The sequence below is a fragment of the Eumetopias jubatus genome, unplaced genomic scaffold, assembly GCF_037043125.1.
Source record: "Eumetopias jubatus isolate StellerSeaLion01/CBP00866 unplaced genomic scaffold, mEumJub1_p1.0 scaffold_15, whole genome shotgun sequence".
NCBI lineage: Eukaryota > Metazoa > Chordata > Mammalia > Carnivora > Otariidae > Eumetopias > Eumetopias jubatus.
Window position 1 is genome coordinate 94,919,964 of NW_028274821.1, and position 13,724 is coordinate 94,933,687.

Sequence of the window (13,724 nt, forward strand, 5' to 3'; positions counted from 1 at the left end):
CTCACGTGGTGCATGCACACACTTTGCACACCCACACGGGGTCTTGCACACTCTGCACGGTCACGCAGGGAGGTTTTGGGGAACGTGTGGGGGTTGGGGCCTGCCTGGTGTCCAGCACTTGGGCTGTGGTGTGTCTGTCCTGGAGTCTGTACTAAGTCCATCTTGCTGGACAAACTGGGACTTTTCCCTTAAGACCCACTTTCCTGTTCTCACTATTCTCTCTAGTGGGAATCCCATCAGTCACGTGGGGACCTTCTGGTTTGACTTGCTCTTCTCTGTCTTCTCCCCTGTCTGAAGGTTCTCAGGGATTCTTTGGCTTTGTCTCTCAGTCTTCCCTACCTTTTCTTGGTGATGATCACTTTCTTCTGGGCCAACTTTTGTGGTGTCAGTTCTGGTTTGTCTGTGTGTCCCTATGAGGGCCTCTGTCACTTGTTGCCCCTGATTTCGGATGGGCACACTCGGAATCGGTCGTGGGTCCTCAGGGCCTGGTCTGACCCTGGTCTAAGTGAAGGTCAGGGGCCTGGTCCTCTGACCCCTGACCTTCTGTTAGTGCCTGGTCTTCAGCTCTGCCTGTGGTCCCCAGCCCTGTCCTGCCCTCTGGAACTTGCCAGAAGTCTCGTTCAGGATTCCCTGAACCACCTCAGTCCCCTGGTTTCCCTGTGTACCATTCTGGATCTATTTAAAAATCTCTTAACTCATTTTGTTACTTTTGTTTTTAACTACAAACAGTAAAAACAATACTATTCTCAGCCTTTTCCTAGTAAATATTATTTTATAAACTAAATACTAGCTTTTGGTACATCAGTTTAAGAAATTAGGCAGTTTTACGCCCACAGGGAAAGGGTTTTAATTGTGAGACATCCAGTTTGCCTATAGCACACAACACATTTTAAAGTTGGACCTTCTTCTTAAGTTTCAAACAGACTGAAGTTTAAGCATACTTGCTAACCAGAGTGCCTAGGTGGCTCAGCTGATTAAGCACCTGCCTTTGGCTCAAGTTATGATCCCAAGGACCTGGGATCAAGTCTCCTGTCAGGCTTCCCTGCTCAGTGGAGAGTCTACTTCTCCCTCCGTCTACTCGTTCTCTCTCTCTCTCTCTCTCTCTCAGATAAGCATACTTGCTAGACCATTAGTTTTCCAAGTACATAGTCTATTGGAAGAATTAGAAATTGCTTCAAAATATGTAATATTGGAAATCAGCTTTTATTCTATTTATTTTGGGAAGCAGTAAAACAGCCAGAGAGAGAGGTCACTGAGTCAGAATGTCCCTGTGGTCACTGTAGGCCAGGTCACTGCCCGCCTTCTGGCCCAGCCTTGCTGAGCAGCCCCCTCCACATCCCTCTTTGCCTGCCTTATTTTATTTTATTTTTTAAAGATTTTATTTTTGAGAGAGAGCGTGCACACACAAATGGGGGGAGGGGCAGAGGGAGGGGCAGACTCCCCACTGAGGAAGGAGCCCGACGCGGGACTCTGAGTGGAAAGCAGATGCTTAACTGACTGAGCCACCCAGGTGCCCCCTCCTTTTCCTGCTTTAGAAGGTTATCACTTCTCATTTCTAAAGGTATCGTCACTAATGTGCTGTAAACGTTTTCTGTCAAGAAAATGCTCTTCTTTAACCGAAGGTTTGACACTAGTAGAACAATCATGTCTTTGAATTCGGTTCTGAAGACTCAGTTACGGTCATTAGAAATGATATTAGCATAGCTCATGAGTTCTTTCAGCTTGCAAGTGTCTGAATGCCAGGTGGGGGCTGCAGTGGGAGCTCTCTAAGCACCTGAACTGTCTGGTTTCACTAGGCGGGCGCGAATATTGACACCTGCTCAGAAGACCAGAGAACCCCATTGATGGAGGCAGCAGAAAACAACCATTTAGATGCAGTGAAGTACCTCATCAAGGCCGGGGCCCTCGTGGATCCTAAGGTACGCATTCCTGTTGTGTGTAGAAATTTTTCAGAAAGATGAACAGGGGCCAGTTCCTTGTTGGAACGTCTTTAGGAATTGGTAGGCATCAAACAACCACCTATTTGTCTGAAGTAGTTATTAGTTCACCTTGTTGGTTACCAGTTTATTTGAGAAAATACTAGTGAACACTGGATCTACTGTGCCTCACAATAGACAAAGCAGCGAATAAGGAGTTTGCCATGCAGAGGTCTCTAGCTTCCTTCATTTTGGACACTTTCCCTCCTCTGACTTCCACTTGGAGCAATTAGCCACCCCCCCATAAAAAGCATCCAAATTGGGAAAGAAGTAAGATGATCTCTGTTCATAAATGGTATGATTTTATATGTAGAAAAACCTAAAGAATCCACACAAAAAAATCTAGAACTAAGAAATACATACAGAAAAGTTATACAAAATCAATACAGAAGCATCAGTTGTATCTCTGTACACTTGAGATGAACGATCCAAAAAGGAAATTAAGAATTCCATTTACAATAGCATCAAGAAGAGCAAAGTATAAGGAATAAACTTAACCAAGTACACCGAAACCCCCAAAACATTGCTGAAAGAGATGAAAGAAGACGTAAGTATGTGGAAACGCGTCCCGTGTGCATGGGTTGGAAGACTGAACATTGTTGAAGTGCCTGGACACCCAGGGCGAACCACAGAGTCAGTGCAATCCCTGTCAAAATCCCAATGCCATTTTTTACAGATAGAGAAAAACCAATCCTGAAATTCCCACGGATCTCAGGGACCCTGAACAGCAAAGCAATCTGGCAGAAGAACAGAGCTGGAGGCCTCACGCTTCCTGACTTCCAAACCTACTACAGCAATCAACACGGCGCGGTGCTGACATGAAGACAGACGTACAGACCGTGGGAGAGAAGGGCCCAGAAACGAACCCTCACCGATATAAAATGGTTCTCGGCAGGGTGCCAAGATCATTCAGTGGGAGGAAAGGGCAGTCTTTTTAACAAATGGTGCCGGGAAAATTGGATCTCCACGTGTCAAAGAATTCAGTTGGGCCCTTCCTTTACAGCGTTATTTATTTACTCAAAATGGATCAAAGACCTAAACGTAACAGCTAAAAACGTAAGTCTCTTAGAAGAAAAGATAAGAGTAAAATCCTCATGACCTTCATTGGATCTGACAGTGATGTCTTGGATGTAAGGACCAATAGCACAGATAATAAAATAAACTTAATCAAAAATAAAAACTTTAATGTGTCAGAGGACACTAAAAGTGTGAAGAGACAACCCACGGAATGGGAGAAATAGTCATAAATCCTGATGGGGGATTCCTATCCAAAATATATAAAGAACTCCTACCACTCAATAACACAAATCCAACCCGATTCAAAAGTGGGCAAAGACTTTGAATAGAAATTTCTCCAGAGAAGATCTATAAATGGCCAATTAGCACATGAAAAGATGCTCAATATCACCAGTCATCAGGGAAATGCAAATCAAAACCCCAGTGAAATGTCACCTCCCCTTGGGGCAACAGTTATCTCAAAATGGAAAGTAAGTGCTAACAAGGATGTAGAGAAATTGGAACCCTCATGCATTGCTGGGGGGAATGTGAAATGATGCAGCTTCTGTGGAAAAGAGTTTGGTGGTTCCTCAAAAAGTTAAACATAGAACTACCATGTGATCCAGCAGTATTTACCCAGAGGAACTGAAGGCAGGGGCATGAATGGGTATTTGCACTCCCATGTTCTCAGCAGCCTTGTCCACAAAGCAGGAAGGTGGAAACAGCCCAAGTGTCCACCCACAGAAGGACAGATTAGCAAAAAATGGTCTGTGCGCATTATGGGGCATCACTCAGCCTTAAACAAGAAGGAAGACCCAGCACAGGTAAAGTGCTGAGTGAGACAAGCCTGTCCCAGAAGGACACATCCTGTAGGATCCACTCGTGTGAGGACTCAGAGTCGTCAAGTTGAGAGACTGCAAGTAGGTTAAATAAAGTTTATGGGGGCTGGGGTGGGGTGGGCATCCCTGCTTAGTGGGCACCGTGTTTCTGGTTAGGGTGAGTGGTGAGGGCTGCACGGCAGTGTGAATGGGGTCACTACCACCAAATTGTACCCTTGAAAATGGCCACAATGGCAAATTTTATGTTATATACATATGTACGCATAAATTACAGTAAAAATATAAAAATGATCTTGTAGTTTCTCACATAAATACACGTTTTCCCAAAAACTTATGCTGTTAATAGTAATTTATCAACTTCCTTTTTTTCCATCAAATTATCACTTTTTCTATTAAACATTGTTTTATAACGTTATTTGAGGTGGCTGCATTGTATTTCATGATGCAGTGGTATCACTTTTAGTCAAATTTGGTTATTGCTTAATATTTTCGTTTACAATTTTTTAAAGATTATTTTCAGAGGGAGAGTGTGAGCATGTGGGCAGGGGGAGGGGTAGAGGGAGAGAATCTTTCAAGCAGACTCCCTGCTGAGTGCAGAACCCGATGTGGGGCTTGATCCCATGACCCCGAGATCATGACCTGAGCCGAAACCAAGAGTTGGACGCCTCATTGAGCCACTCTGGCACCCCTTTTTTCAATTATCATTATACACACTGCTCCAATTAACATTTTTTTAGCTAAGTTTATGCACATTTGATTTCTTTAGGACATATTTCTGGGTGTGGAATTGTTAGATTGAAATATTGAGGGTTTTTATATCTCTTCCTGAAGTATACACCAAGTGTGTCTGAGCACTCACTTCCAGTGGCGACTATGATAGGTTTTTAAAAAAATATTAACAGGAGCGCTTAGGTGGCTCAGTCGGTGAAGCGTCTGCCTTCGGCTCAGGTCTGCCTTCGGCTCAGGTCATGATCCCGGGGTCCTAGGATTGAGTCCCATGTCAGGCTCTCTGCTCAGCAGCGGGGTCTGCTTCTCCCTCTCCTGTTCCCCCTGCTTGTACCCTCTCTCTCTCTCTCTCTCTCTGTCAAATAAATAAATAAAATCTTTAAAAAAAAAAACCTTTTAAAAAAATATTAACAGTTTGATATACACAAATGGTTATCTGTTTTTTTTTACTATTTTATTTAGCTTGTCTTAAAGTGAACACTTTTTGGTACATAGTTATTTATGTGTGGTATGAATATTTTTTCAAGTTTTAGTCTTTTGCTTTATTTTTGGTGTTTATTACAATCTGGAAACCTTTGTTTTATAAATGTCCATAGGTAACTATTATTAATCTTCTCCATTATGACGGGTGGATGAGTCCCACGCATTTACCCCATTCTCTGCCAAGGCATGGATACCCAGCCTTGCCACAGGAGCTCATGCCCACGCTGAGCACCACTGCAGAGGCAAGAGGTTAGTGTGCAGGGCTTTACAGAAGCACCTGGAACCTGCAGACAAAGGACCGGAGAAGTTTCAGTGGTTTGAGGGGAGCAGACGTCGAAGGGGACGGACGGCTCATGGATGAACTTAGCCGTAGATAGCGTGCAATAGAAGAAAGTGGTCACTGCAACTGAAGACCGCTCATTGAAATTACTCAGTCTGAAAAACAGCTTTTGGACAGTTTCCAACTGATGTGTAATTGGAGTTCCCAGAAACAGGGGAGAAAGAATCTGATAGAAAAAAAAATATTGGAAAAAAAAGTGGTCATAAGCTTCCCAGATTTGGTAAGATAACAATCTGTAGATCCAAGAAACTAAGCCAACCCCAAACTAGATAAATACAAGGAATACCACACCTACACAATGTTGAAAACTGAAAACAAAGAAAATCTTAGAAGCAGCCAAAGAATGACATATGACATGTAGGCAAACAGCATTACAAAAAATCACCAACTTCTCATCTGAAACAATGGGGAAAGAAAACTCAAAAAAATTAACCCAGAAGGCTGCATCCAGTAAAAGTAACCCCCCCCAAATAATTGTGGAATAAAACACTTTCAAGTGAACAAAAACTGGTAGGATTTATTGATACATTTGCCCGAACAGGGGAGGGAACTCTGCGTGAGAGTCTGTCCAGGAATAGTGCCTGGGAAAGACCATTGTTTTCTTTAAATTTCCTAAAAGACAAAAGGCTGTTTAAAGCAGAAATATTTTCACAGGGTGAAGTTCATACCAATTTAGAAGTAAAATGGTCACCAACAGCACTGGGCAGGAGCCACGAATGCAATCCTACTGTTGTCAGGCTGTCTTAATTCTGCTCTGGGAGGCGGTAAACATCAATCCAAGTGGACTGATTAGGGGAATATCATCGCCCCCAGAGGAGGTACAAAGAAAATAATTTAAAAGAAATACAGCTTTAAGGACAGTTTAAAAAAATCTAGTGGAGGAAGTGGAGTACTAAGCAGTATTTGTAGAACTACAGGCACGGAAAGAGGATCGAAGCCCCCACCCCGTCCGTGAGGACACCCCCCCACCCCGTCCGTGAGGACACCCCCACCCCGCCCACAGGGGCAGCATGTGTGAGGACTGAGCACACCACAAGCAGGTGTAATGGTGTTCTGCAGGTGCTCGCGTTAAATGGACAAACAGGTGGGAGGAGAAAGGATGGAGAACACGTATTGTGCAGTAGTAACTTTTAGAAAAGGGAAGATTATTTTTGTGATTCCAGCATAGGGAGAGGTTTCTTCAGGAAGACACAGAGAAGTACAAAAGTGATTGGTAAAGTCAAGTTCATTGGAATTAAGAAACTCTGGTCAACAAGATGTCACAAAGTTCACAAAAGGCAGGCTACACGCTGCCAGAAGATATTGCAATATACTGGCAAAGGATTAATATACAAAAAATAAGGAAGTCCAACAAACAAAAGAGCTCAAAAGAAAAATGGGCAAAGAATCAACGGGCAGTCCCTGGAAGGGGAAATCTGAGGAACCAGCAAACACAGGGAAGGTGCTCAGCCTTTTGAAAACCACCCTGAGACACCATCGTGTAGCCATTGGATTTGGTGGCGCTCAAAGGTTGGACTGCCCAGAGGAGCCATAGCATGGCCCGTGTCGCTGCCGCTGTGTGGCGGGCCCCTGCCCCGAGGTGGAGATGCCCCTGTTCAGCTCTGGGATGTGTGAACAGGGGGACGTTTTGTGATACTCAGTGCGAAGTCATTCAACTGAGAACACTTGAAAATAAGGCCAGCCTTTACACCAACAATCATACATTTTTGTATTTATCATACAATTAAAATTTTAAACACCAGTAATATGGGGTTTGAGTGTGTGGGTTTTCTTGAGAAAAGCAGGTTACTAACTTCAGGCTTGGTAGGAAATCTGTTTTAACGGTGTGTGTGTGAAAATCTCGGATTCCTGCTTAGAGGGTCAGAAAGAGGGAGAAAGAGGGACTGAGGAAACACGGTCAGTACAGACAGGAGCAGGGGGGGAGGCAAAGAGAGACCCTGTAAGGAGAAAACGGTGGAAGTGTGTACACACAGGTCCCTGAGACGCACGCCCAGGAAGAGTCCATCTGTGCAGGATGCAGGCTCTCAGGTTGGCACTGAGCCTGGCCCTGTGAACCAGGGCACACGTGGTCCCCCAGCCCTCCCAGGACCCCCAAGTCTCTCCTGGAGCTTTCTGGGTCTGACTTCCACAGTGGAGGGTGGCTTTTGTTTTGTTTTGAGGTCCTTCAATGCTTGAGGAAGTAGAGCTGAAAGCTAACGGGGAGATGTGCCTGCAGCCACAGGAGGCAAAACACAGGCAGGCAGCCACCCTTACGTGCGTCGGACTGCAGGGCAAGCGTGCCCCCACTCTGGGCCCCTGCTTTTCTCTGCCATTTATTGTTTTTAATTCTGTGGCGTATGGATAATGATTACGGAATTATTAGCACTAGTCTAAAAGCGTGCAACGGCCACCATTGTCTCGTAGAGGTCCCGATGGGTACGGGTGGCCCTCTTGTCATGTGAGGAGTGCTGCAGGTGCCTGGCATAGTCCTTGGGGGCCATGTTGGAACGGAGGGACAGGGCACAGCACCTGGCCATGTCGAGAAGCCTGGGGCATGCTTCGGCCTGTCTGGACCATGGGAAAAAGGAAGGGATGGGTGGTTGACATGATGTACCTGCCAGGTGTGTCATAAAACTTGAAGACTTCTTGCCACCTGAGGCCCCATTGGTGTCTGGAGCCCGGCGGACAGGGCTTGGACCCCAGCCGGACGACCTCTGAAAATAACTCCACCTTTCTCTGCCTGGGTTCCTTCTTCTCGAGGAACCTCACTCATGTGGGGAACAAACGTTCACGTGGTCATGTGCTCAGGGTCGTGCTGTAGGTCATGGGATTTCTCTGGAAACTGTGTTGCAGGATGCAGAGGGCTCCACCTGTCTGCACCTCGCTGCCAAGAAGGGTCACTATGATGTAGTTCAATATCTGCTTTCAAATGGACAAATGGACGTCAACTGTCAGGTAAAGCCACACCTTCCACTTACTGATACTCACCTGGCTGACTGGTCAGTGACCCCGTTCTCCTTTGTAGCAGTCCTGGCCCTGACCCGTTCTCCGCAGCCCCCCTTGCAAGGCCTTGGAAGGCCTGGCCTCACCCACCCTGGCTGCCGCCTCCCCTGGCTGACCACTGGCCCCTCTAAAAGCCCACACCTGTGACGGCCTCTACCCTGCTGCCTGGCTGGAGACTTCTCCCATGGCGCCTGCCTGAGCTGCCCCAGCCTCCTGGCCTCGGGGCACGTGTCACCACCTGAGTGGGGTCCCTGACCTGTGTGCCAGGTGCCCTCCCTCCTGTGGTACCCCATCTTCCCTTCCAGTGGCTATCAGGGTTCCAGGGCAGGGTCTTTGTGTGGCATGTAGCCCCTGGCACGAGGAGGGGTCCCATGTGCATCTAGCCAGTGACTCGGGAGAGCAAGTGAGCACGCTTCCCTCCCACTCGCTGAGACCCAGACCCCTCCCCTCCCATGTGACTCTGGGCCCTGGAAAGGGTGTCTTGGCTCACAGGCTCTGCCCCATCTTTTAGTCCAGCCGTTGCCTCCAACCCAGCACTCTACAAGCCACCCTGACAGAGACCCTCCCCAGTGGCCCAGAAATACAGCTCCCTGCCTTGTGCCGCCCAGCCCACCTCTTACTCTCACAGGGTCCGTGGGCTGGACCCTTCCCCTGTTTCATTTTCTGTCTCCCACTTGGTTCCGTTTTGTATGTTTCTTCCCCTGGGCTGGGCTGGGCTGGGCTCTGCTCCCTGAGGCTTGCTTGTTCCTGCTGTGCCCCCAGGGCCCAGGTTGTGCGCACAGCCATCCTACAGGGATGGCCTGACTATATGTCTCCCAGAGAGATGTGGCAGCTGAGGGGCGGGTACAGGAAGCCGCTGGGGAGGTGTTAGGGAGGGTTGAGCTTTCTGCCACCAGACCACGAGTTGGTTAACGTGATACTCATTTCCTGAAGAGTTGCCTTTTTCTGTTTTAAATAAAACTACCCACCACCACTGAGTAAGGAGAGAGGCCTAAGTTTGTGGATGGTAGAAAGCCAACTCGTCAGAACCATGACGGATGCTAATGTGGGGTCGGCCGGGGCAGGTTTTCTTGCTTCCCGTCCTTTAGGAAGAAGTGGGACCTGGGCACAGCCTCCATCAGTCTCTGGGCTTGGATATCTGTCTGTTTGCAGTTGTTAGCAGCTGCCCCTGCTTCATGCTTGGGGTCTGGCTACCCACCATCCGGACTGCTGGTCTGGGAGGGGCGGTCTGGTCAGCATTTCTCGGTCCTTACGTGGTCCAAGCAGGTGCACTCTGGTGTGCCGAGTGTTATCCTGGCCGTGGCTGCCCACCAGGCTTCAGAGGGACGAGGTCTCCTGGCAGATCCATCCGTCCCCCTCAGAGCAGAGGTTCTGGCTCCGTCCTGTACTCACTGAGACCCCTGGGGCTACACCCTGAGCCTAGGTTTCCTCATCCACAAAATGGGGACTTGGACTGGTTCCTGTCTCGTGGAGTTGTCTTACAGGTCCCGAGTGAGATTGTGCTTCATGTTACTTGTCTGTAGAGCTGTAATGGATTTTGTTTTTTTTTTTCTTGTGTGTGTTGTGGTTTTTTTTTTTTTTTTTTGAAATTAGGATGACGGCGGCTGGACGCCCATGATTTGGGCCACTGAGTATAAGCATGTGGAGCTCGTGAAGCTGCTGCTGTCCAAGGGCTCCGACATCAACATCCGGGATAATGTGAGTCTCTGGCTGTCGCTGGTCCTGAACACCTCTCAGGGCAGCGGGTCCTGGAGGAGGACAGAGGGACCAGGCTGTACAGAGCTGGCAGCTGAAGGTTCTTGTTCTTGGAAGCCTGCCTGTGGCTCTGCCCTTTTTTCCCAGGTTTCCAGTGGCCCCTGGACCCACTGTGGTTTCCTGGGACTGTTTTGTGTGTTGGCCAATTGCTAGGTGGAGATTGAGGGGCAGAGGTTCCTGAGGCCTGCCCTGTGGATAGTGCCTGCCTTTTCAGAGGCGAACCTGGACTGGGACTGCATCACTGACTCCCATGTCTATGATTAGGACCACGGAGCCCAGGGCACACCCCACACCTGGGCAGGCGGCCTGTGAGCACTAACTTGTACTCTGTTGCTGTCCAGGAAGGAAAGAAAGGGAGCCACCGTGTGCTCAGGCCATGAGAGCTAAGGTGTTTGTGTTGATGGCTAGTTTTGTGGGACATAATTGTTTTCAGAAAACAGGGTTATGGGGCCAAGGTCGGAAAACTCGCCAGTCCCTCTGGGAGTAATGCTCCAGCCCGTATATCAGATAGGAGGTGATTCTAGTTAATTTATATATTATAACTTTTTTAAAGATTTTATCTATTTATTTGAGAGAGAGAGAGACCGAGATAGTGACAGAGATCACGAGCAAGTGGGGATGCAGAGGGAGAAGCAGGCTTCCTGCCAAGCAGGGAGCCCAGTGCGGGGCTCCATCCCAGGACCCTGGGATCATGACCTGAGCTGAAGGTAGACGCTTAACTGACTGAACCACCCAGGCACCCCTCTGGTTAATTTAAAAGGGTGTTTCTGGAAAGTTCTTTGGGGACCCACTCAGGAACAAGGCAGAGGGACAGGGGTCCCAGGGCGGACAGACACAGTGCCCTGCAGAGCTGTTTCGGCTGTTACAGAGAGTCACCAAAAGCCATAAATGGAAAATGTAGCACAGACTCATTAAATTGATAATGAAATATGAAAGCAGTTAACAGTAAGACATGATTTCTCCAAGCAAGCACACCATTCAGTAGGGTGTGAGTCAGCATGGAGCCCGAGTGCCCAAGGTAGGGAGCCAGGTGGTGTTGGTGGTGTCTTTTGGTTCTGAGCCCTGAGCGGGACAGGGCTCTCCAGATCCCCGCTTAAAGAAGGGGTGGGAGCAGTGAGCACCGCCTGGTCATTCATTGTGGCTGCTTGGCACTGGGACCCTTCCCCACGTCTGTGAGCAGGTCCTGCCCTGCCCTGAAACCAGGAGCGTCAGCACAGAGGCCAGCATCTGGGCCTGCAGCAACGTGGCTCAGCTGTGGGGTGTTTCTGTGAATGTCCTCAGAGCTGGGGTCAGTACAGTGGCGCTGCCTGCGGGGACCCGGGGTCTGGGAGGCGCACGGCAGTTTGGATGAGGGTAGCGAGAAGGGGTGTGATGGGGTCCAGCGTGGCTGCAGCAGAGGGCAGTCAGACTCTGCCCTGTGGACGCTTCGTGGCACATCGTGAGCAGCCCCCTTCAAGCATGGAGTGCTTGGAGCAGCTGCAGATGTGTGTCCTCGCTGGGCAGGGTATCAAGAGCGTGTGGGTGCAGGGCAGCAGACGGCCTCACAGCGTCCATGTAGGTGTCAGCGCTTGTGCTGGTGGTGGTCCTCGGGAAGCAGGAGGGTGGACCAGACTGCGTGTTTGTTGTTCATGTGACAAAGCAGTGCTATTATTGCACCCTAACAGTTTTATGGATGTGTAAATGGTGCACCAGTTAGGGTGTCCAGTTGGATGAGAGTTAACCCCAGAAACCGTCACTACAGTCAGGACGGTGCACGACACTCCCAGAAGTTTCCTCCTGCCTCTTCATAGCCAGCCACCGTCTGCTTCACTTTCTGTCACTGAGTTTGTGAGTTCACCTTTCCGTAGGCGGATCCGTGCAGTGTGATTGTTGCTCAGGCAACATCAGCCTGGGGGTCAGTGTTCCATTGTGCGGACAGGTCAGCTCAGGTGTCCTTCACTGGGTCGCGGACGTGGGGGTTTTCTGGGTTCTGGCTGTCACACATAGAGCTGCTGTGGACATGCACGCATGTGTATTTGCGTGGACCCCTGCTGTCATTTCTCTCCCATAAAACCTGGGTCACCTGTTGAAGGAGCTGCCGAGCTTCCAGAGTGCCTGTGCCTGAGAGGCTGTGCCTCCCCAGCACTTACTGTGGTTAGTTTGTGTCCTTTGGGGGGGTGGTGAGGGCGGTCCTTTCAGATCTTTTGCTCATTTTTTATTGGATCATTTATTTTCTTATTCTTCAGTTTTAAGAGTTGCTGTACATTCTGCATACAAGTGCTCTTTATCAGATGTTTTCCAAACCTTAGCAACTGTTTTTGAGAAGCAGATGCTTTTTAATTTTGGTAAAGTCTAGTTTATTAATTATATTCTATTTATGGATCATATGTTTGGTGTTCTCTTTAAGAAATCATTGCCTGACCCAAGATCCCAAAGACTTTCTTCCGTGTTTTCTTACAGTAGTTTGTTTTGCATTAGGATGTCCAGCTGTCCGGGCACCCTTTCCCTTCTCCATAGACTTGACTTTGCCCCTTTGTCCACATGCGTGTGGCTCCGTCCCTCGGCTCTGTCTTCCGTGCCATTTGCCCACACGTGTCTGTCCTTATGCCAGCGCCATGCTTTTTCAATTAAGAGAAAATGCTGTGTTACATACACAGAGGGTGTCCCGTTTCTCCCAAACCTCATGCTGTTGCTCTCAGATGCTGTACCAGCACTGCAATAGGTTGTTACTTTGTTTCAACAATTGGTGATCTTTTGGAAACACTGTAGTGACGAAAGTCTCAGGAATCAGCCCGGGCTGATACCACTTCCTTTGCTACTTAGGTCCTTCATTCCAGGGTCGTTTCTCCTCTACACGTCTGACTTTGTTTATTGTGTCCTGGGGTGCTGGTCTGCCCATGACAGGTGCTTGCAGCTTTTCCTGTCTGCAGACTCCATATCTTGGCTTCACTTTGGGAGATGTTTTGCTGGGTGTGGACTTTGGTCGACAGCTTCTTTCAGTACTTTGTACACACAGCCTCTCTGCGTCCTCACCGAGGAGTTTCCCCATGGGGAATTCTCGTTGGTGTCTTGTCCTTATTTCCAGATAGAGTGCATCTGCGTTCTTTTGGCTGCTTTTAGGATTTTCTCTTTATCACTAGATTTTAGCGGTTGATTATGATGCGCCTTGTGTTACTTGTGTGTGTGTTGCATGTGTGAGGTCAGGAAGGTTTGTGAAGCTTGTGTCAGCGAGGTCCTCATTCCTTCCAGAGCTCTTCCTGCCTGCCCCCGCTTCACAAGGGTCCCTGTTCTGTGACTATCAGGTGGCTTGAAGTTGTTCCCAGCTCGCTGATGCTCTTTTCATTTTCCTCAATTATTTTTTTCACTGTGGATTGCAGTTTATCTGGTTTTAAAGCTGTTTTGCTGGTTTTATTGCACTTTTGCTGTGTCTTCAAGCTCAGTAATTTTTTCTTTACAACCTATTATGCTGTTAATCTCACCCAGTGTGTTTCTGTCAGACATTGTACTTGTCAGCTCCAAAAGTTTTGTTTGTAACCTTAGGTTGCATGCCAGACATTGTGAAATTTACCTTGCTGTGAATTTCTGTATTCCTGGAAGGGTCTTGAGCCTTGTTCTGGGTGCAGCAAAGTTACTTGGAAATAGTCTGCT

General features: G+C 48.2%; 1 protein-coding gene across 7 annotated transcripts in view; it reads left to right on the forward strand.

The window, feature by feature from the left end:
- The window catches only part of EHMT1 (euchromatic histone lysine methyltransferase 1), a 137,630-nt gene that overhangs the window by 107,108 nt on the left and 16,798 nt on the right, over positions 1-13,724 (forward strand). For all 7 annotated transcript variants that reach the window (XM_088019236.1, XM_088019237.1, XM_088019234.1 and 4 more), the window contains 3 exons: positions 1,797-1,919; positions 8,193-8,294; positions 9,936-10,040. In XM_088019236.1, the coding sequence (XP_087875362.1) occupies positions 1,797-1,919; positions 8,193-8,294; positions 9,936-10,040 (330 nt within the window). The remainder of the gene's footprint in view (positions 1-1,796; positions 1,920-8,192; positions 8,295-9,935; positions 10,041-13,724) is intronic.